We start from the raw sequence: 23,745 nt of genomic DNA, 5'->3' as shown, positions 1-23,745 counted from the left end.
AGTTCTGTGGATTGCAGTGGAGACAAAACTGGGACATAGACATCTAAGTCTGGGGCTTAGGCACCTAAGTCCTTTTGTGGATCTGGCTGTAGTCTCTCTGTCCCTCAATTTCCATCTATAAAATGGGGTTAATAATACTTCCTATGTCTGTCTTGTCTATTTAGGTTTAGAAGACCTTTGGGGCCAAGAATCTGTTATGTGTACGTACAGCACCTAGCGCCATGGGCCCCGATCTCAGCTGGAGCTGGTAGGCACTGCTGGAATACAGATAATTACTATTAATAAGACAGCCAGGAGGTCTAAAGCAAATGATCAGAGCTTTCTTACTGCCCACCCATCCCAAGTAGTGATGGGCTTATTCTGCAGCAAGGAAGATTTAGGGGAAAAAAACAACTTTCAAACCTAAGGGTAGTTAATCTCTGAAACAGGCTTCCAAGAGAGGTGGTGGAATCCCCCTCACTGGAGGTTTTTAAGAACAGGTTGGAAAAAAACCTGTCAGGAATGGTCTAGGTTTACGTGGCCCTGCCTCAGTGCAGGGGGCTGGACTCTGTGACCTCTTGAGGTCCCTTCCGCCCCACATTTCTATGATGGTGCTTCTTCTAGGCTCACCATCCACCACCTTTGGTTCAGCTTTGCTTTCTTCTTACCCTGAACCAGGCACTCCAGCTCCAACGTAGCCCATCAAAAACGGAGGCCCTGAGCAGCAATATTCAGCTCAGGTTCCAGATTGTCCCAAGTTTTTGGGAACTGGCTCTAGTGCTTTCACGTGCCCCCCATTATAAAGGGCTAAGAGCTGGATGTGGGGGTCAGAATCCAGGCTCGCCAAAGACTGGGAGTATTTGGCTTTGAGCCCCATGCCTAGTTACAGTGTTACGCTATTACAGACCCCAAACAATGTCTTTGCATCCTGACGGGAGTGAGGGAGAGAAGTGGGACCCCAAACCATGGATTATGAGGAATAAGGGGGAGAGGGAGGGAAGAGACGACCTAGTAAAGAACCATCCTCCCCACCCACTCAAAAAAAAAAAAGTGCTTGCCAAATAACGGTGATGACTGGTCCCCACATGCCTTGCATCTCACTTCTGAATTTCTTGCCTACCCCTGCTTTTGGCTGTGAGGAGAATTGGGTCAGGGAGGTAACCATGGAGATGCTTAAGCAAAGAGTCTACAGCTCCGCTCCTGTCTCTCTCCAGAAACCTTTAAAGATTAACTAGATTGTCGTCTCCTCACACCAGGGATGGGATTTTGGGTTTGAAGCATTTGGGGCAGATTTCTTTTTTTGGGGAGGGGGAAAGAAGAGGTGGGGTGTGTGTGTGTGTTTTGGAGAAGAAGCAGGGGTGTCTTTTATTCCTGTTATACCTGGACAGCATTGTCGGACTCCTCTATTTGGTAAGATGCATCATTTTTTCTTATTACCCCTTTTCCTTAAAGGTGTGTGCGTGGGAGGAAGGAGAGTAGGGAGTAATAGCCCCGTTTCTCTTTTCAGGAGCATTTGCAGAGGTGAATATTTAATCAAATGCAACAGGGAATTAATTTTTCTAGACAATTTGTACCGTTGCGTGTTATACATCTGCTAAAGCACAAACAGGGAGATTTCTTTCCGTCTCCCTGTGGGTCTGTGTGTGTTTCTATTAAAGTGACAGATCAGCAGGAGAAATGCTACTAACATGATATGTTTCTTTCATTTTGATTGCCCTTATTTGATTTCCTACTATTCCATACGTCCTGAAGCGATTTTACCCACAAAAGCCCTAGCACGGATTCCAGTCTGTGTAGAGACATGGAGCTCGTTTACTGGAGAACTTCTCAAAATGCTTTATTTTATTTTTTTCAACTGTAAGAATGGTGAAGGTCATTGATAAGCAACCAGATTAGGTTCTACAAGCTTGGTTTCCATCTCCTCTCTTTTCTTCTCCCCACCCTCCACTATCTTAGAGCAGCGATTCATGGTAGAGAAGGAAGGAAGCTTTAATGTAATCCAATCACTGATTGAGCATTGCAGTAATTTACTCTGAGAACGGTTAGGATTTTGCAATAAAATAAATAAAAATAGGAGAGAGAAAGGGAATTGGAAATTGCCTTGCAACCCCCCGCTTGGTTAAGGCGAGTGTGTGAGAGAGAGGGGGCACAAACCCCCCAAGTGCTGCGGATTTTGGACCAAGGATATTCTTGTGGTAATATGTTACATTTGCCAGGTTGGTACCAGTCAGAGCCTATGGCTTCTGTGTATGCTCCCCAGCTACTTAGGATATGTTCTGTAACCAAGCTTGTCTTGGTACAGCAGACAGCACGTCCTTCCAGTTCCCACCCCTGACTACTCGTTCTCCGAGGGAGCCATAAGAAGATGGGGAGAATGGATGGAGGTAAAATTAAGAGCAGGGTAACAAATACCCGTCCTCTACGCTCAGCAATACAAGAGCATGCTTTCCTTGTCCTTTGGCACAGCTTATTCTTTGTGTGCTGTATTGCAAGTGATCCCATTAGCTGTAATGATCTAATTTGTTACTACCGGAGCTTAGCAATTCTCAGTGGTGGAGGAAGAACAGCATAGGGAAAACAGCAGCAGGATCTTGTGTTTTTTCTGGCTTTATAACTACTAAGGATACTTAGCTTTTCAGCTGTAGTTCTCTTAGGAATGATGAAATGGAGGTAAAAGGGAACCTTAGAACCCCCTCGTTTATCTTCTTATCAGTTTTGAGCCAATGCCCCAGCATGTTGCTATGGGGCACTGTGTTGCCAGGGGTACCCCTCTCAAATGACATTAAAAATGATGACACTGTGTGTGTGTGTGTGTGTGTGTGTAAGTGTACGTGTGCACGTGAAAAAGCTAGGGTGTTGCCCTTGTTAAATTCCAGTTGGGTGATTGCATTCTGCCTTCCCAAATTTTCCGCTGCAGTATCAGTTGAATACTGTATTGTTTACTTCCTGTCCTAACTGTGGTCCCAATCCAGCAAAGGCTCACACGTATGCTTAACTTGAACTACATGAGTAGTCCCCATTGAAGTCTTTGCAGGATCGGGGCCTGGTTTTTGTCATGTTGCTCCTGGGTGCTGTTAAACAGCTATTGTGCTCCACACCAGAAGCAGTTGCATTTCAGTGGTAGGTAAAATGATCCATATTTTATAGGAATTTGCGATCATGAGATTTATATACACAAGATTTATAATTCAGGAGTTTGTTTCTGTTGAGTGCTGAGAGAGAACAGTCTCAGTTTCAGAAAAAATCAAGCTCTTCCAACCTACTACATGGCATCACTTCTGTTGTATATTATTGTTCCAGTTTTACAGATGGGAAAATCAAGGCACACAAAGGGGAAGCAACATGCCAAAGGCAACAGAGGGAGCCAGTGTTGACAATGGGATCAGAGCACTGGCCTCCTAGTGCTTTAACCACACAACTGAAGTGCTTCCCTGTTCTAGGAACATTAGTGAGAATTATTTGGATTGCTGTAGCCCCTAGGAGCCCCAGGCCTAGTCCAGGACCCTGTGATGCTGTACAAACACACAACGAAAGGACTGTGCCTGCCCCAGAGAGCTTAGGGTGATTCTCCCAGAGCAATGGTTGAAGCCCCCTCGCTGGTAAATAACAGCTGACCTCCGTCTCCGTGATTGGTGGAGCTGTATTAGATAACTGGTGAGTATTTGGACATCCAAGGTTTGAGTGAAAATATCTGCGGATCCCCAACATTTTACATAGTTTAGCATGAATGATCGCTCACCTGAAATGTCCTGTTTTCCTATGGAAAAATGTCTGCCATCCTGGTACGGACAGAGAAACAATGCCATTCGGTGTTTGTATGGGACCTAGCACAGTGGGGTCCTGGTGGTCCAGGACTAGGGCTCGTAGGTGCTACGATAATACAGATAATTAATAATAGTGCCGTGTGATTGCAGTAGACACTCACACATCTGGCCTATCCACTACCAGATGACTGAAGAGAATAGTTCGTGAACAGTCTCCAGATTGAAAATTCTTGATACAAATTACATAGTGACAAATGAACAGTCTGAAGAAGATCAGCATCAGTTCACTAAGGAACAAGGGGGGAGGGGAGGGGGTAAATGAATAACATATATTCATTGTGCCTGACTCATCAAAACACTTAAGTGTGTGCTTAACTCTAAGCACAGGATGCACCCCAATGACCGCATTGGAGCAACTCCCCATGTCAAAAACGAAGCCCACAGTTAAGTGCTGTGCTGGATTGGGGCTTCACAAAGAATTCAACGAGCTCTGCTCAAGGCATTTAAATCCCTGGGAAATAAGCCAGGAGGCAACAATCCTGCACTGGTCCCCTGGGGAATGGGCTAGCTTGGCCACCTAGGTCTCTTCCATCTCTGATTTCTATGCTCCAGTAAAATGAAGGGTTTGTAAACCCCCAGAACAGGGCAAGGGGAGCCCATCAGGATCTAGCCATCCCAATATCCTCTTTAACGTGGGTGATACCACCCGACTGCAGGCACGATCCATTGTGCTCCTTCAGCATTGCCAGGAAAAAAGGCCATCTGCAAAGCAGTTACTGCTCCCCAGAGGGGAAGCTAATGACTCAGCAGGAGCACCTGACAGTCTTGAAGCTTCCTGAAGTCCTGAATTGTAGAATTTCCTTCCCTGCCAGCAGCTGTTGCCCCCTCCCCCACAGAACCCCAGCTGGGGAGGTGTCAGGACACAGGCACAGGGGCAGCGAGCCCCCTTTTTAAAAAGCTGCGACCAGGTGTCAGATCAGGTCCTGGCCATGTAGGTTTCAAAGGAATGGGAAGCTGTAAGGCAGAACCCTCTAAAGGCTTTCAAGGCTGTGGTCATTCCAGGCTGCATGGCAGCCAGAATCTCTCTGTGTGTTGGACCCAGAAACCCAGTCCAAGGTTTACCTGCCACTCTGCAAAGGAGAAAGCTGAGCTGATGAAGTCTCTGCTGGCGCCAGACAGGTAAAGGGCTCCCCCATCTGCTGAATTAACGCGCAGAGAAGAGACAAACCCGGTCTGGAGTTCTGCGGTCTGGGCAGTCTCCCAATCAAGTCAGTTCTGAAATAAGTAGCGCCCCTGGGTTGAATTCTGCTCTTGCTTACACCAGTAGATTTACCCGCAAGTTACACCTGTGTAGTAGGGAGGACTTTGGCCCTCTAGTTTGCACACACCAAGTACCTTTTATCCATCTTATCTTAAAGAGCTTTGCAAAGGAGCACCACTAATTTACAGAGGGGGAAACAGAGGCACAGAGAGGTAAAGTGACTTGCTCCAGATCACATGGTGGGTCAGTGGCAGAGTTGGGGATGGAGCCCAGCCCTTTGCTCTGGCCAGTGGCTGTGTTGCCTTCTCTGTTTCCATAGGGGGTATTGCCTGTAAGTTTGAAGGGATTTTTGACAGAGAAATTGCAGGTGAGAAGCTTATAAGCGGCAGCTTGTTTTTCAAGGGTCTTGAGCATGGTCATTTCAGAGTTGTCCTCTTTTTGTCATGTCTGAAGGCTTATTGATAGTAACCCCTTGCAATGATAGAGCAGCTGTCTTCTGAGGATCTCAAAGCACTTTGCAAACCTTCTGCTCATGGAATCAGGATGGGAAGTGTCTTAATAACATTTGCATATAGAGTTGTTGCTCGACCCGAATGAATAATTGATTCGGGGTCAAGCTATAAAAATCTGGGGGAAAAATGCTTTGGTTTGAACCGAAACTGATTTTTCTATGTCCCCTCCCCCCCCATTGAAAAATAAAAAAATCATTTTGGGTCAACTGAACCATTTTATGAGCCACAAAATGAATTTCTCATTTGCAGTCACTTTCAGCTGATTCATCCCTCTTTTTAGCTGGCTAAATTTCTAAATGAAATGCTGTTTCGAAATGAAAAATCATTTCAAAATGAAAGGTTTCAACTTTGCACGAAACGACTCACCAACTGCAGAGACTGTCCTAGACTGAGGCAGCTTGGATATGGGGGGGTCCAGAGACAGGGTTGAGTCAAGGATGATGCCCAGGTCATGGGCCTGCATGTGGTGCTGTCCATAGCTTTACCTGGAGTTCATCTTGCAGCTTGTCTAGGAACTAAAAGTAATGGGAGCGCCTTGGCATAAAGGAGAGGGAGAATCTGGCCCTGGAGCAATAAACCTCATGGTTAGGTAGCTCATTGTTGAGTCTCAGGGCTCTGAGGTGCAGAGGGTCGAGTAACCTGGGAGCTGGCCCTAAATAAAAGGGCGGGACTGAAGCTGAACGTGGGAGAAGGAGATGGAGGGGATCAGAAAGTGCAAAAGGCAGAACCAGCAGCAGCGGGGCACGCGGGAGGGAGCTTACGCAGGGCCTTGAAAAGGAGGTGGAGTAACTCCATCCATCCATGGGAGGAGATGGGGCTCCAGTGCCGGGATTCCACTGCGGCAGAGGACAGGCTGGGCAGAGGATCTTTGTAGAGGCCTTCTGGGTAGGATGGAGGGGCGGGAAGGCCAGGAGATGAGCCTGAACGCACTTGCTCATTTTGTTCCAGCTGAGGTACCTCCAATAAAAGGGGACCTCTCGTTTGTGATGACCCGTGGTGGCCCCCAGAATCTGCACCCTATATGATTCCCTAGTGCAGCAATTCTCAGCTTTTCTCATCCCATGATCCTTTGTTACAATGAACTAGAGTTTCAGGATCACTCTCGCAGCTAGTTATAAAGAAAGGGAGGTTGAAGTTGGGAGCCCATATCCTCCACTATTTACTAGCTACAGACCTGATCCAAAGCCCATTGAAGTCACCGGAAAGACGTCCGCCAATTTCAGTGGGCTCTGGCCTGCCCTTCATTTGTAAGGTCAGAAGATGTAAAAGTCATATTACAGGGCACTTGTAAAACTGACATTTTTGTTTGAAAGACCTCATTTTGTGCATTATGTTCTCCTTCAATTTTACCCTGGTGCTAAGTATTGCTTTGGCAATTATGGTCTGCTTAGCAAACAGCACCCCTGCCATGCACATCTGTAGAGAAGGGGAGGAAAAACGACTTGCTAACCTGTTTTTTGTGTGCGTCTAATGGTGGGTTAATAGTCTGATTCACTGCCAAATCTGCTAGTTGTTAGCTCAGGGCTCCTTTTAAAAAAAGGGAATCAGGAATGGTATACTTATCCAAATTTCTCTGGGGTTGGCTGAGTCTTGGAGCTGAGCGTGTCCCTTTTTTAGTGGCATTTGCATTTGTTTAAACCCTACATGAAACGTCTCTACAAAGCCTGTGTTTAGAAAGTGCCTCACCACAAGTCTAGCAGAGAGGAGGTACCCCAGCAAAGGAGCATGCTGAGTCAGAACCCACAGGCTCTAGTCCCACCTCGGATATGGATGACCTTACCCTTCATGTGCCTCAGTTTCCCCAAACAGGAAAATGAAGATGATCCTTATCTCACCGGGTGGGGTGAGGATGAGCTGACCAATGGATTTGAAACACCATAGAGATTCTCAAATGGAATTTGCCTATCAGAGGGCTAATAAAGAACAATTGGAGTCAAAAGCACATCCTAGCTCTGCCACTGATATGCTGTATGTCCATGGACAAGTCACTGGCCCTCTCTGTGCTTCTGTTTCCCTTCCCACCCTTTGTCTTTAGGTTCCATGTTCTTGGGGCAGGCATTGCCTCTTACTACATGTCTACACAGTGGGCCCTGCTGTTCAAATAGGTACAATAAGAAGAGTAGGCCCCTGCCCCAACAAACAGGCCATAGTTCCAATGAAATAATGCACTTGACATTTTCTGTGCAAGTTGTATATCCTGTTGGCAGAATAGCCAGACACCCAGGGCTAGGGTCCAGTCTCAGTTACTTCCGATTTATCCCAGTGGTGTTTACACTGGTGGTGTGACCAAGAGCAGAATCTGGTGCCCAGTCTAAAATCCCTATAGTATCTTGCAAAAAATAAAAAATGAAATGAAATTGCTTTGACGTTACTAACCACAGCTGGGCAGTACCTTAGTCTCCCGTCTCTCCACTGGTACTGGAGGCAAGTACCAAGCAGCAGAGCAATCCCAGAGGGCCCCAAGCAGGCATACAGTCTGTACTTGCTTAGAGCTACCGAATGAAACACCAGCCTTGCTTTCTGCAACAGCTGGGCAGGGTAGAGACCATGAGAAATCTCTCACCCATGTCTTGACCAAGCCTGCCTCTGCTATACGCCCCCAAAGGAGAGATGCAGCACCTCCTTTAGGCATAAAATAGAATGGCTAATTCTGGGTCATTCTAACTAGGTTTGACTATTTTTTTGACCTTAATATATTTGTTGGCTTGGAATTCACATTTCTAAATGCCATCGCTAGCTCTAGCATCCCGTTGACACAAGGGAGGTCCTTAGTTTGTAGTAAGGACCGAGGACACGCAGGTACTTGGATACCATGGTGATGAGCAGGTGATAAGAAACTATGCAGCTGAAGTCAATGGGGGCTCAACTCTTGTGAAAAATCAGGGCCTGGGCCTCTAAATTTGGGCACCCGAAAGGAGACTGGGATTAAGTGACTCGCCCAAGGTCATGCAAAGAGTCAGTGGCAAAGCTGGGAGCAGCACCCAGCCCTCCCCCGTGCCTTAACCACAAGCCTCTTCTATGAAGACATGTCCTCTGACAGCCCTACTGACTTCAGTGCGGTCGCATAGGGCTAACGGAGGGCAGAACGGGGCCTGTGCAGGGGACAACTGAACTTGGGTTGGCTAAACTCCCACAACGGAGCCTGGAGGTCAACACAATGACTTCGGCTGACATGGATGCAGCCAGAAGAATGCTGTTACCCCTATGAGCCAGCTGTCTGTCCCCTGCAGGAGTAACCCATCTACTTTCCCTCCCCCTGCTCCCATGCTTGAATCTTCAAGCCGTCACGTAAAGTCCCCTCGGGAAGAGCCTTTTATTACTTGCTGAAAGCGCCATGGGGCAGGAACGGGCTTTGTTCTGTGTCTGACTCTGACCAGCGCCCAGCACAATGGGGTCCTGGGCCATGACTGAGGCTCCTATGGGCTGTTGCGATCCAAATCATTCTGGGAAGGTGGCAGCAGGCAGGTGCGGTGAGGGACTAGCAGAGAAAGCATTAACAGGGAAGCTCCCCCCCCCCCACACCCCCACTCTGTGTGAAATCTCTTCAGCACAGAGCTTGGAGATCCTGTGACACTGAGTCAGTGGCTGGGGGAGAGAGGCCGTTTACATGACTGTGTTCCTCTTCCGCCCGTGTTTCAGGCACGCGGCCGGCACCCCTTCCCAAGCAAACCCTTTAATCTCCTTCCCACGCCTACTGGAAGGGCAGCAGGCTGGGGGGTGAGAAATAGCAGCCAGAAGGTAAATATTGAAATGCTGCCGTGCTCCAGGAGCGGGCTCTAATTAACGATATTATGAGTAATTGCCCAGCTTGTCTGCGAACCTATTTACATCCCTTTATAACTGATAAATGTGTGAGTTCATGCAGAGCGGTGTGACAGCCCAGCCCAGCCCCCCGTAACGTCTCATTAGCCCGGCAGGCAGACGCAGGGAGCACCTGCAGGGTCGCCCCTCTCAACTGCCACCCACGCACTTCAGGCTCTGCACGGGGAGGAGCCAGGCAGGCAGGTGTGGAAGCAGTTTTATTGGCCGGGATGGCAACCTATATCCTTGCAGCACCTATGCCGCTAACGAGCCAGGCGGCCGCGAGGGAAGGCGCAATGGCCCAGAGCCGGGGAGGGATTTAGGCGTTGTGTGCGGAGCTGCACTTGCTCAAAGCTTGCCTGCCGGATCGGGCCCTGCAGGTGAGGGAGGCCGGGGACTGTCTGCCTCCAGGGCTTTGAGGATCACGCTGGGGCTGAGGCGGGAGAGAAGCCTGAGGCAGCAGTGCCCACGCGTGGAGGCGGAAACTTCGGTACCGAGGGGGAACTTTGACAGCAGAAATGTAAGCGCTGAATGAGTTTAGGCACCAGTTGCGTGGAAGCTTTGTGGATCCCAATGGCACCCGAATCTTGGACTTAGGCACCTAAGTGGATCCAGACCCAAGCATCTCTCTGAAGCAGCATTTCTGAACAACTGGTCCGTGGACAGGCGCCAATCCCTGAGATCGCCCTGACACAGTTTAGGAAGGCAGCAAGCTGCTCTCTGGTATTGAAAGGTTGAGAAATGCTGATCTAAAATATTTATCTGGCTTCCATCCTTATAGTATCTGGGTACCTCACCCTCTTCATTGGATTTATCTTCACCCTACCCCTCTGGAGAAGGGAAGCAATAATAGTGCAGATGGGGAAACTGAGGCACAAAATGGCTAAGTGACTTGGCCAAGTCTGTGGCAGAGCTGGGACTTGAACTAAGGTATCCCTGTGTCTTAGGCTTGTGCTCTAACCCCTGGGCCATCCTGTCTCTATTGCAGTAGAACTTACAGGCCCCAAATGAGATTGGGAGCCCATTGTGGTGGGCACACATGGATCACGAGAGACTTTTCCTGTCCCAAACAGCTCGAACTATACAGGCTGGACAGCTGTGGGGTGAGAAGGGAACTGAGGCACAGAGAAGGGAAATGATATGTCTTGGGCCACCCAGCAGATCAGTGGCAGGGCTGGGCACTGAAATCCTATCTTCACTCTGCGGTCCTCAGCCCTGCACCGTGCTGCCACATCAGTCAGCTATAAAACACACAGGCCCATTATCGAGGGTGTAAACTGGTGCAGTCAGTTGTCATTGATGGCTGAGACGGAGATTGCTAAGGCACTAGGGGATCTGGATGCTCTGTTCCCATTAATTGTAATGGCAAATGATGTCCAAGTGCTTTCATGCAGCTTTGAAAATCTCTGCCTGTGTGAATTACCTCCAGTTTGTCAGTCTCTTGCTCAAGGAGGTACCCGGGACCCAGTAGGTGCAGCCGTGCCTATGTCAAATGCAGGGGGCTGCGGAGTTCCCTCTGCTGGGATTTTGCCTTTTCACATGCGCAGCCCAAAGGGCCATCAGCTTGTATTGCTGCATATCCCCTTGCAAATGAGGATCTGGAGTGCAGACTCTAATGGCCAAGAGACCCCTGGGTATCTCCCTTCTATTAAATATGGGATTTTACCCCAGATGTAGCATATACTTCACTGCAAACAATGCACTTCCAGATGTGTAACTAACAGTGAGAAATTATGGGCGAGATCCTCCGCTGGTTTCAATCCAGCCATGCCAGTTTACTTCAATGGCACAAGGCCAACTGACACGAACTGAGGGTTGTGGGCATCATTTTGGCAAACTCACTTGCAATGCTCAGTTATGTAGCAGAGATGGGGAGGGGTGATGGTGCAAAACAGAACCATTTACCCAGTCTCTGAGCCTGGATAATTTGGAATAAATTTGGATAATTTGGAACCTGGATCTTGAGGATGGGGGTCCAGGGTAGTTTGTTTGCTTCCGAGTTTGTCCTGAAAAGTAAACATCTAATCCAACCACAATACAGGTCTGCTGAGGGTCTGGTCCATATTATTCACGGACCATGTAACTGGGAGTAATAGCAGGTCCCCAGTGTGTAGGAGATAAAGCAATTAGAGGGTGTAAGTCGAAGCAAGATTGTTACTTTAAATTTACACCTTTCCCTGCCCCGGGCACAGAAATTACAACTTAACTCACTGACTGCTGATTCGCCATTGCCCTGCACCTGGTCTCATCACTCACACCAGCACAAAGCAGGTCTAAGACCCAGGCATGCTGCTTTGGTAGCATTTTACCCCCATGGATATAAATGCCAACACAAGGTGCAGGGCACTAGTGAATCAGTCCGTAGGGTCCATTACACCCACTTCCCATCATTCCCGAGTGGTTCACCACTGCCCCAGCCAAGCCAAGCCATTGTTCTGCTCCTCGGCAAAAGACAGCATCAGCTTCTCAAAGGAACATAAAGTTGCTGAGAAAATCAAATGCTGGCAGGCGGCACTAAATCAGCTCACTGTGGCTGAAACTGCAGCTTACAACAAATACAGCTGCTCTGGGTAGGTCTGTGGAACTGGGACAGAGCATGACTGGGTACTGGGGGCACCTGTATGTCTCCGCTCGCCGGCATGCCCAGTTGCTTTCATCCTATCCCATTTGCAGCTGCTTCTCTTGAAAGAGAAACATTTTTCCAGACGCTGCCTCTCTCTATTATTATAAAGTGGCTTCACTTGGCAGGGAGTTAATAATTTACCTTTCCCTGGAAGATGGATGCTTCCATCCCCTCGGAGTTTAAATATTCATGGGGCGGAAGAGAAATATCCATTAGGATATCTGGCCGCCATTTCATACCTTCCTCAAACCCCACAGCTCTGTGAATGGAAAGCCAGGCTAGGAATGGGCTGAAGGCAGCATGGCATTGGGGATAGGGTGTTGAGCTGGGAATTAGGGGACCTGGGTTTTCTTCCCAGTTCTGCCACCATCTTCACTGCATCATTGTGGTCATATCACTGCCCCAATCTGTGCCTCAGTTTCCTTATCTGTAAGATACTGACCCTACCTTTCTAAGCCTCTGAGGGAGGCTGGATGGTTTAAGGGATTAGTAAACTGTAAGATAAGGAGCTATTTCAGATGAGATTCATAGGAGTATTAAGCCAGAAGGGGGACCACTGTGATAATCTCATCTGACCTCCTGTATAGCACAGACCGTAGGATTAACTCCTGTTTGAACTAAAGCAGATTTTAGAAATACGTCTGATGTGGATGTAAAAATGGCCAGTGATTGAGAACCCAACACAGCTCATGGTAAATTGTCCTAGTAGTTAACTACCTGTGTCAAAAATGTGCACCTAATTTGGCTTCAACTTGCAGCCGTTGGATCTTGTTATACCTTTGGCTGCCAGATTAAAGACACCCCCTCCACCCACCCACCCACCCAACCCGCAACAAATGTTGGTTCTCCATAGACGTACCGGTACACTATGATCCAAGTCATGCCTTAACTTTCTCTTTGATAAACTAAATAGATGGAGTGCCTTGAATCTCTCACGAGAAGTCACGTCTTCCCATCCTGTAATTATTCTTGTGACTCTTTTCTGGACTTTCTCCAACTTTTCAACATCCTTCTTGAAGTAGGGACACCAGCTCTGAACACAGTACTCCAGTAGCCGTCGCACCAGTGCCAAAAAGAGAGGTAATAGAACCTCTCTACTCCTACTTAGTATTCCTGTTTATACATGCAAGGATTGGATTAGCCCTTTTGGGTACAAGGTTACCGCAGGAACTCACGTTCAGCTGATTATCCACTACGATCTTGAAGTCTTTTTCCAGAGTCACTGCTTCCCAAGATAGAGTCCCCCATCCTATTGGGGGTGACCAAATTCCACAACCTCCTAATGTGGACGAATCTATGGGAAATGAGATCTCACCACAAAAACCACCCCTCCACCCCGGGTAGGGTTAGCAGAGAGGCCCAGGAAGGAGTGAGCTTTAGAAACAAGGAGCTCCTCTTTGCCCCTTAGGGGCAAATCTTCCAAAATAGTAGACAATGTGTGGGCTGGGAAGGGGAAGTAGCTGCCCATGTCATGCACGTTCTGGAGAGAACGAGGACATTAGGCTCCAGGGCTGTTTGTGTGGCGCCTTTCACCAATGGGAAAGTGAGTTTGGGGTGAAATGCACCTGTGTGCAGAAGGGCAAGAACAAGGCCTACGCACCATATAAGTCTATTTTAAGGGCTCAGAATAGGTGCTGGGGCCAAGTGCCTAGTCCTCTGCGCGGGGGTGAATTTCACCCTCAAGAGAGAAATTAAGTATCTGCCACATGAACTCAAATAACCACCAACCTGATCTGTCTGCTCCAACTCAAGGCGTAGGTCCATGGGTGTGAACGGGACAGGTTTGGGCCTGGGCTTGCAACCAGAACGTCACATTCCTAAGTAGCACCACTTTGTGGATTCTTGACCTCTCACTCGCTCCCTTCAAATATTGTGGCGGGAATCCCCAGGTGGCACTGTAGCATTGTCTTACAAGTTCTGTTTGCAGAGGTGTGAGCACTGCTCAGTCTTGGCAGACATGCTATGTGGTTAGTTTTTTGATGGATTTTCTCTTTGGGGGAGCACTTGCAAGCAGCAAGGCAGGAGTTTGCTCTCTGCCCTTATCTGTCTCACTGGAGTTGAGTCTTTGGGGCAGAGTTGTTCCCTGGGAACTAGATATTGGTATTGGGCTGAGACTGGTGGGTGAAGGAGTTGCCTGCATGCAGTTTGTGACCATCTCTGTCCAAGGACTGGTGCATATAGGGTGAATAAACAAGTTTCACTACAAATACACCCAGACGCACTGATTTCTCCTCCAATGGGAAACTGGGCTGCAAGACTGAAGACATCTGAGACCACTCAGAGGGAGGTGACAAGACCTGTGCCGGCGTGCAATGCAAAGCTCCAAGCTCAGGGACCAACCCTGCCGTCCTCTCTTAGTTTGCTGCATTAGCAACACCGTATCCCCTAAGTGTTCTCAGCTCAGCATTAAGTTAGTGATTTTCTAGAAACACCGTGGCCAAGATCCTGATCCTATTACAATCGGGGGGAGGAAGGCGTCATTTCTCCAGTGTAAAGAACAGCAGCATTTGGCCCAAAATATGCCATTCTCCTTGTGTATGCGTGCGCATCTTTGCGATTGCAGCCCCAAAAGTTAATTAAAACAGCAAAGATGTTCACTGCACCTGTGCAAAGACCCATTTAATCAATTACCACTGTGTAATTAGGTTTTTTCTTTGAAGTCTGGCTGTATGCAACATTTCAAGTTATTAGGATTTGAGCAAAAAGAAAAGGAGTACTTGTGGCACCTTAGAGACTTCATCGGATGAAGTGAGCTGTAGCTCACGAAAGCTCATGCTCAAATAAATTGGTTAGTCTCTAAGGTGCCACAAGTCCTCCTTTTCTTTTTGCGAATACAGACTAACATGGCTGTTACTCTGAAACCTAGGATTTGAGCAATTCATGAGTCATGAATGTCACAGTAGCAGCCTGAAGCCCCACCTGAGACCAAAGCTCCCCTGTGCTAGGCACAGTACACACAAAGCCCCAAAGAGCTTACAGTCCATGCAGACCAGACAGACAAGTGATGGGAGAAAGGTGCTTTTGAAAGCTTTACCCAATAATTCTGCCTAAGTTCCACTTTCAAAAGTGATTTAGGAGCCAAAGTTTTAGTTAAAGTCTATGGCATTTAGACTCTTAAGTCACTTAGGTGCTTTTGAAAATTTTACTTATTGTCTCTGATGTACAGATGGGGAAAACGGGACCCAAAGAGATTAAATGACTCACCCGTGGTCACACAGGGAATCTGTGGCAGAGCCAGCAGTTTAACTCAGGTCTCCTGAGTTCCAGTCTAGTGCCTTAAGCACAAAACCATCCTTCCTGTCTTCCATGAAGCGAAGAGAGTCTTTGGATAACTGTAATCCAGTCCCCCTCCATCATCATACACCCCAGGGACAGCTCAGAAATGGCCAGAAGGATTTTCCTCAAACTTCAATAAGATTCCCTTTTGGGCTAAGTTCCAACATGGAAAGTTACAGCCCGGAGAGTAATTTTTAATTCTCAGAAAGTTATGAGCCGCTGAAACCGGTGGGTCCTAACACAAACTGCACCAAAACCCTGGGCCCCAATCCTGCAATCGGATCTGCACAGGCTGGCTCCTGAACTCATGTTATTCCTGGTGATTTCACTGGGACCCTGCAGGATCTGCTTGTGGGGATCCAACTGCAGGATCAGGGCCTCCGTTAAAGCTGTCATGCACATATACTCATATTATTCTGCTCCCCCCGCCCCCCATGACTTTGCCTAGCTCAGCCACTGAAAGCTGTTAGCTGGTTTGAACACTAGGGCTGGCTTAGCTCATCAGCCCAGCGTGGATTAAATTTAACGGTGTCTGGTAGATGGCATTGGTCACAGAAATATTAAAGCACAGAGCAGTACACGCAGAGGGGATTTTTAGTCAAGTGAGATGATTGCATTTTCAAGCAGTAATTGGTGTTTCTTTATGTATTAGGAGGGTTGGGGCGGTCATTATTTTGTGTGTGCTGGTCTGGTCTTGATAATTACAGCCAGCTTCTGCCATTGCCTACCTCCTTCTTCTCTGACCTCTGGGGGCGAATTTGGAGAATGGTGGTACTTATGAAGGTGAGGAATTGGCTAAAGGCAGCAGTTATCCAGGAAGGTCTGTGGTACCTTCCTCTCCCCCACCCCCTCAAGGTCCACTGACGTCCTGACCTATAGCTCCCTGCTGTTCCAGCTCCCCCCACCCCCCCACACACACCTCATGCCTGACTTGTAGCCCATCTGCTCTTCCAGTACTGGGCTCCTCCCCGGCCATGCCCCTCACTCTGCTGGGGCACTTTTTGCTATTCCAGCCCCCGGACCGCCCCCAAGTATTAATTCCTGCAGTCGTGTGCTTTGGGCAGCCCTCCAGGGGCTAGACCAAGACAACAGCGCTCGTTTCCCCTGTGATGCAAGGCAGTGGAGTGGTGCCCAAGTCTCCAGAGTTGAAAGGCTCACATTTCTAAGCCACCCTGCCTCATGAGCCTCCCTGATTACTGAATTCTGTCCGCCTACACGGCCCTGAAGAGGGCTCAGAAAGACGGGTCTGGAACTTCCAGGCTGTGAGATGCGGCCTGCTATAGAAGTGCACAAAGGAAGCTGGTGCAGCCCGGATGGGTTGCTGTGATCAGTGCGCCCTGGGCAGCAGAGGTTAAGGGGAAAGGAAGTGGTGTTTCCCCATCAGCTCTCCATGAACACACAGCAGCAGCAGGTCACACCTGCCTTTGCCCATTTGTGTTAAGCCAGGAGCAAAGACCCAGGGGTGGGGACTTGTGCACAAGGCTTCACAGCACACTTCAGTCAGTCGTGGCTCCCTGTAAATACCGTTGTCAGACCAGAACTCCCCACCTCCCTAAAAAACCTGTTAGCAAAACCAACATGCTTTCCACAAATGCACACACACGAGTTGCCTCCTGTCCTACTGAAATGTAGCTACTTACCATAGACTATCAGGGCTGGAAGGGACCTCAGGAGGTCATCTAGTCCAAGCCCCTGCTCAAAGCAGGGCCAATCCCCAACTAAATCATCCCAGCCAGGGCTTTGTCAACACTGGCCTTAAAAACCTCTAAGGAAGGGAGATTCTACCACCTCCCTAGGGAACCCATTCCAGTGCTTCACCACCCTCCTAGTGAAAAACTTTTTCCTAATACCCAACCTAGACCTCCCCCTCTGCAACTTGAGACCATTGCTCCTCGTTTTTTCATTCTGATGTGGAACAAGGCGACTGGTTTATCAGTGCACAGTAACTGTACCCCCCCCCCTTTTTTTTTGGCGGGGGAGGTGTTGCGGACATGAAGCAGGATGCAATTTGGCCAGGACACTGGGTTAACAGCAGAATCTGTGGGGTCAGGAGGATTACAAGAGACCATTAGTGATGGCTAGTTGTCAGGGCCTTGGTTTTGCTTCTTGCTCAAAAGACATAAATATAGAGGCTGCACGGAGGTAAATTCTCTGAGCCTGGGGATTTCTTGTTTACAGCCACCCTGAACCTTGGCCTGTGCCCCAGCTTCATCCCCCTGGCGTGCGGGGGCCCAGCCTGGTAACAAGCCAAGGTGTTTTTGGCGTGGGGCTGGCTGTTCTCACTGAAGTTGCAGAAAGCGCCTGCGAAAGCCACTTCCCCATATTGCAGGTTTTCATTCTCCCCTGACAATTTCTGTTGCAAAGCCGCTGCGTCTGAACAAGCTCTCACACGCACACAGTCCCTTGCTCATCCCCGCTAGCCCCGTGCAGGCTCCTCCAGCCAGTACCAGGCTTCCCTCCCCACATCCGCGACACTGAAGGTGATGGCAACATAATGCCCTGAGCTGGAGAAGTTGGGGGGGGACGGATTCACACTGTGCCCTTAAACCGAAGCCAGAGCCTGTTGGGAGGCAGCTGTAGGGAAGTTAAGAGGCAAAAAATCCCAAATCCTGGCCCACTTCCCCCACTGCCCAAAATGCTGGGCCACACCTCAGCTCCAGCTCTGTTTCTTGAGCCTATGAGCTGGACTAGCAGCTGCAGCCCCTATGCTGGGGGCAAAGGCTGCAGGGGCTCCACCCTTGTGTTTGCGGTGGTTCCTGCTCCCAGGGCTAGGATGTGCTGGGAGGCCATAACGCTTCCCTTTCCACGCTACCCACTGGACTCTTGCCGCCCCTGCATGGCTGCTCTGGAGGCCTTGACATGGGCTACTCTGACCTAGACCCAGCGTCACAAGATAATTGGCCTGGGACACTTGGCGTTTGGGAGCCTGACTTTCCCAGAGAGGAAGGCTGGTCATGTGGTGAAGGCTCAGGGCTGGGGCTCAGACCTGGGTTCAATTCCCTGCTCTGCCACAGACACACTGTGTGGCCACGGGCCAGTCACTTCATCTCTGTGCCTCAGCTCTGCAGCTGTGGGCCAGGGAAAGCCATCCCCGTTACTTGTCTGTTCAGACCGAGCTCTCTGGGGCAGGGACTGTCTCTCAGAGGCACTACGGTGGGGCCTGGTCTTGGCTGGAACCCTAAAATAGCACCGCGGCGATGCCTGTTGCAAGTTCTGTGCCACAAGGCCCCGGAAGAGTTTCCTGTGAAATGGGGCTGCACCAGGTAGATTTTTTGCACATCCCGCTCCCTTCCGAGCTGTGTCATGCTGATGTCACTCTCTGGATCGGAGCGGACGCCCCTGGTTTTCCTTTGCACAGTCAGGTGTCTTTCCGCCAAACAGATCGGGGGCAGGGGGATGCCCCCGGGCTGCAGCCTCCCTTCCCCAGTACTCGGAAGGACCAGGCTGCTGCGTGAGTGGAGAGCGCATAACAGACTTTCCCCTTTGTCTCCTTTTCCTCTCCCTGCAGCTGACCCCGCCCAGCAGCCCCCCCAAGACAGAGAGCGACTAGCTGACCATGTTTAACGGGGAGACTAGTTCCTCCTCGGCTAAAAATGTGGTCCGCAGCTCCAGCATCAGCGGCGAGATGTACAACGTCGAGAAGAGCAACAGGGGCAACCCGGACTCGGCCAGCATCACCTCCAACAAGAAGAGGCGCTCTAGCCTCGGGGCCAAGATGGTGGCTATCGTGGGGCTGTCCCAGTGGAGCAAGAGCACCCTGCAACTCAACCAGCCTGGTAAGAGCGGGATATTTGTGCTCGCTGGAGGGGATGCGTCGGGAGATCCCTCGCTTCCTGCCCAGCGCCCTGTGTATCCTTGGCTGCAACGCTGCACTGGGCACAGTCCCGTCGCTCACACCCAGCTCGGGATCAGCTGCTGGCACAGGGCATGCAAACTAAGCTGTCATTATGGCTGGCACATGCCCAAGCCAGCTGCCCTTCCCTCCCTCTGCCAGAATAGTGCTCAACTGCAGAACCTGCTCGGTTCTGTCCCCTCTGACCTCGATCACTGTATCCATGGGGGTGATGCAGGAGAATGGACCCAACTCACCATTTCCTCTTGGTTACCGCTGGCCCAAACAGCTGTGGCTTTCACACCTGTCCTTGCAAAGGGCTGAGAGATGCATGATGGGAACTGAGGGTTCTGGATACGTTCTAGGTCCAGCATCTTAGAGTGTGATCTAAACCCCGTTGAAACAAATGGAAATCTTTCCATGTACTTCAGGGTATTTTGGATCAGGCCCCTCGTCCCTTCTGCTCTAATCCCATTGCATGAGACTGTGGGTAAAATTTTCAAAGAGCGTGTCTAAGGGGAAGATGTCCCAGGTCACAGAAGGAGGTGGGGCACGAAACTCCCATTGATTTTCGGTAGCATGAGGTGTCTAACTGCCCTTTGTGTCATTGAAAAGCCTTCCCCAAAGTGATTTAGGAGCCTACGTTACATTGACTTTCACAGAAATTTAAGTTCCTGAATGCCAAAGTCACTTTTGAAAATGGGACCTATGGTCCCAATCCTCCAAGGTATTTAGGCACCCAACTCCTATGGAGAACAATTTAGGTGCCTAAACACCTTTGAGAAATCAGACCATTAGGCTCTTTTGAAAGTTTGACACCCCCTCAGCATCATCATTAGTAGCTCTGTCTCCTTGGTCTTTTGCAAGTGAGCTTGAAATGAAAGGGAAGAAGAATGGATTGGATGGAAGAAGCTAGGGGCATTTCCCTCAAACCCTTCCAGAACCTACACTGGGAAAGAAATGAAACTTCCCACTCGCATTAAAGATCATGATAAATCTGCCCAAACCACCTCTCCTTCCAGCTGTGGGACGCTGGATGGAGACTACATGCAGGTCACTGGTTTTTAAACCACATGGTAATGTAGACAGATCCAGAGTCAGGAAAGTCTGGAACTCTGACCTTTCTTGGTATTAAAACCAAGCTGGGGATTGTTGGAGGCTTAGGGTTATGGTTACACACAAGTTGTACCACTTTAACTATCTTGGCATAGCTAAAGCAGTAGCTCCCTGCAGTATGAACATAGCTGTGTGGGCATAGAGGCGCCTTCTACTGGTATAGGCTATTCCCCTAAACGTACCAGTATAAGGCATCTTTATAACAGCACATTGTATCCACACTAGTCGTGGCATTGATCTAGCGATTTTGGTAAAGGGCCAGGGAAGGTGCAGACCAGGTTATGTCATCTAAATGGGATCAGGGCTCCAATGCTCTTGGCCAATGGCTCTCAACCTTTCCAGATGACTGTACCCGTTTCGGGAGTCTGATTTGTCTTGTGTACCCTCAAGTTTCACCTCACTTCAAAACTACTTGCTTACAAAAGAGAAGAATGAGGGGAGATTTGATAGCTGCTTTCAACTACCTGAAAGGTGGTTTCAAAGAGGATGGATCTAGACTATTCTCAATGGTAGCGGATGACAGGACAAGGACTAATGGTCGCAAGTTGCAGTGGGGGAGATTTAGGTTGGATATTAGGAAAAACTTTTTCACTAGGAGGGTGGTGAAGCTCTGGAATGCGTTACCTAGGGAGGTGGTAGAATCTCCTTCCTTAGAAGTTTTTAAGGTCAGGCTTGACCAAGCCCTGGCTGGGATGATTTAATTGGGGATCGGTCCTGCTTTGAGCAGGGGGTTGGACTAGATGACCTCCTGAGGTCCCTTCCAACCCTGGTATTCTATGAAAATCAGACATAAAAATACAAAAGAGTCACAGCTGCACTATTACTGAAACAGGTCTCATTTTTACGGTATAATTATAAAATATATCAATTGGAATGTAAATATTGTACTTGCATGTCAGTGTATCGTGTGTAGAGCAGTATAAACAAGTCATGGTCTGTATGAAATTCTAGTTTGTGGTGACTTCACTAGTGCTTTTTAATGTAGCCTGATGTAAAACTTGGCAAATATCTAGAGGAGTCGACGTAGCCCATGGAAGACCTCTGTATAACCCCAGGGGTACGTGTACCCCTGCTTGAGAACTACTGGTCTAGGCACTGTACAGACAGAGTAAAAGACAACTCCTAGTCCAAAGAGCTCTACTCACGTTAGTTCTGAAGAGTTTTGTGCCCCATAATTAAAACTGCATTTCTGTTGAAAGGTGGCTTTTCTGCAAAGGGCTCTAAAATTCCCGTGCAGAGGCAAATTGCCTATGAAATTGCTATGGAGCATTAGGAGCTGGGGTAGAGTTTATGCTGCAGATTGGAACCCCTTGACCAAACGACTCAGATAAATTTTGGGCCAAATCCTGAGATTTTTGCCCTCTGAGGGTGGGACAACCCTGTAGAAGTCAGTGGGAGCATTGCCAGCATAAGCAGTAAATTGCTCGGGATCTGGCTCTCTGCATCTAGTTGTAGTTGTTTCTCCATGAAACCTTCATATAAAAGGTGCTAGTGGGAGGAAGATGCTAATTCAGAGAAAGAACTAGTCAAATATTGTGGCTACGGGAATTTTTAAGTGCTTGACATAGATCTTTAAAAGAAGCTGGTGAGCCCATCTTAGCCCCGGCATTTTCTCTGAGTTATTGCTTTTTAATTTTGGTTCTTGTTGGCATTTCATGGTTCAGTAAAGTGTGTTATATAGGGAGAAGGAGTTAATTTTGAGCCGGCAAGACTTGCACTTCTGAGATGTTTCTGAAGGGTTATCATTACCCTAGAAAGCTAAGCAAAGAGCATCCAAAAAACAAAGCTGGGCAAAACTCCACCCAGAGACAACAGACTCCATACCTTCTCAGGTCCCCTAGGACTGAGTGAGAGACAGTCTAATCCATGCAACAAAACAAATGGTCTGGAAGCAACTGACTCTAAAGGCAGCCCCCATTCCCAAAACAAATAGGAGCTCAATTTTTCACCAATGTTCTAAACTGAAAAATTTGTCAGTGCATCTGTGCTCCACCCACAGAGCAAAGAGCCAACATGCAGCATCAACACCACTTAAACTCCTGCCTCCCCCCCCCCCCCCACAAGCCCTATTTTGAGGGGGGACTGAAATGGCGCAGAGACCTTGTGCGGGCCCCTCATTCGGGGGTGAATTCCATCCACAGTCACCGGCTTTGTGTGCCTAAATATGGGTCTCTTGAATGCAGAATGGATGCGCTGGCAACTTTGGCAGACAATTCTCAAGGCCCGCTGAACCACGGAGCCTTCCAAATGGGTAGATCTGAACTGGTGATATGCACATACCCCACCCTTCCTGAATAGCAGCTGCCACTTCACAGATGGACTCTGCAAGGTGGGAAAAAAGCCACAATTGACGGTGAAAGTCAGGAAACAGGCTGGGGCATGGGTGTGCGCCGAGAGAGCCAGCCCTTTTCCAATAGGCCTGCTCCTTCAAAAGGACCGGTTTCTACTGGTCCAGAATAGGCCTGCCCGCTGCAGGAGCGGGGTGTGAGAGTTCAGAGGGGCCTGCGAGTTGTCCATGAGCACACTGTCGCTTTCAGCACCATGGACAAGACTCAGTGACACAGGGCTCAGCAAGTTCGGCAGGCGGAGGTGTTTGCAGGCTCTACCATAGAGAGAGCTTCCGGGAGGGCTGCTGGAGACCTAGGTCCAGGTCCGTACAGGTATTTAGGCTGATGGAGCCAGGCCCTGCTCCCTAGGAAGAGTGTCTGTAGGGTTGGGTTGGTGGGGCCCACGTGCTGAGGAGGTCACCAGTGGGAGGCTCACAACCAACCTAGGCAGCAGGATCATACTGTGGAGGTGATTTGGGTTGGCACCTGGCCTGTCTTTCCCATGCATGCACACAATCTCTATGGGGCAATAGATCTCTCTGCCTGCCTGGCAGACCCCACTCCCTTCCTCACCCCTACAAACTCTTGCTTCTAGCCCTTCCAGCAGGGAAATCTCTTTGCGGAGAACCTGGCCCGAAATTCCTTTACAAGAAAACCTAAAAGTCACAGGACTGAGTGTGATTAAGAGGAGCTCAGTTGTCGTGGTTTTCTCCCCTAATATCCAGGGAGCTGTCTATTAGAAACTACCACTGTTTGGGCTTAGTCCAGCACCCACATCAGAAAGCCACGCCACACCTGGCTCTATCTTGAGCCCCCTGATTGGCAGCTTCAGAGGAGCCAAGGGCCATGGAGAATGGCCTGACCTCCTGGGCAGGGGAGGGCTGTGGAGCAGTTTCACTCCAGCTGCCTGGGCTTTACCTGCTCTGGGCTGGAGAGAAGACGTCGCTATCCAGGGGTGTTGATTCAGCACCTTTCACCAGCACTACGAGTTCTCTACACCACACCCTGCTGCTGGGGTTGTTCCTTTAAACCCCGAGGGTGCAAGAAATTGGCCGGGGGGGGAGGGCTGTGGATGCCTTTACTGGCATCCTGATAGTATAACTGGCTCTGTTGATAATAAAAAACTTTAATCTTTCTGAGCATGTCACAAATCTTAATGCAGATATCCCCACAGCACCTCTGTGCAGTAGAGAAAGGCTATTATCTGAGAGACTTGGCCAAGATTACGTAGAGGGAGTCTGTTGTCAGAGGATG

The 23,745-nt window shown here is 49.1% G+C and overlaps 1 protein-coding gene across 3 annotated transcripts in view; it reads left to right on the top strand.

Annotated features, from left to right (window-relative positions):
• The first annotated feature begins 208 nt into the window (after positions 1-208).
• Positions 209-23,745, top strand: part of RIMS3 (regulating synaptic membrane exocytosis 3) — a 46,180-nt gene continuing 22,643 nt past the window's right edge. The window contains exons 1-2 of one of the 3 annotated variants that reach the window (XM_073317815.1): positions 209-247; positions 18,725-18,992. In XM_073317815.1, coding sequence (XP_073173916.1) covers positions 18,773-18,992 — 220 coding nt within the window. In that variant the 5' untranslated portion in view covers positions 209-247; positions 18,725-18,772. Of the gene's footprint in view, positions 248-1,137; positions 1,390-2,287; positions 2,364-18,724; positions 18,993-23,745 lie in introns of those variants that run through there. The other 2 variants (XM_073317812.1, XM_073317814.1) reach the window with 2 other exon arrangements.

Source organism: Lepidochelys kempii, chromosome 19, assembly GCF_965140265.1.
Source record: "Lepidochelys kempii isolate rLepKem1 chromosome 19, rLepKem1.hap2, whole genome shotgun sequence".
NCBI classification, from domain to species: domain Eukaryota; kingdom Metazoa; phylum Chordata; order Testudines; family Cheloniidae; genus Lepidochelys; species Lepidochelys kempii.
The sequence above is the reverse complement of the archived record's forward strand: the minus strand, read 5'-3'. Positions and strand labels throughout refer to the sequence as shown.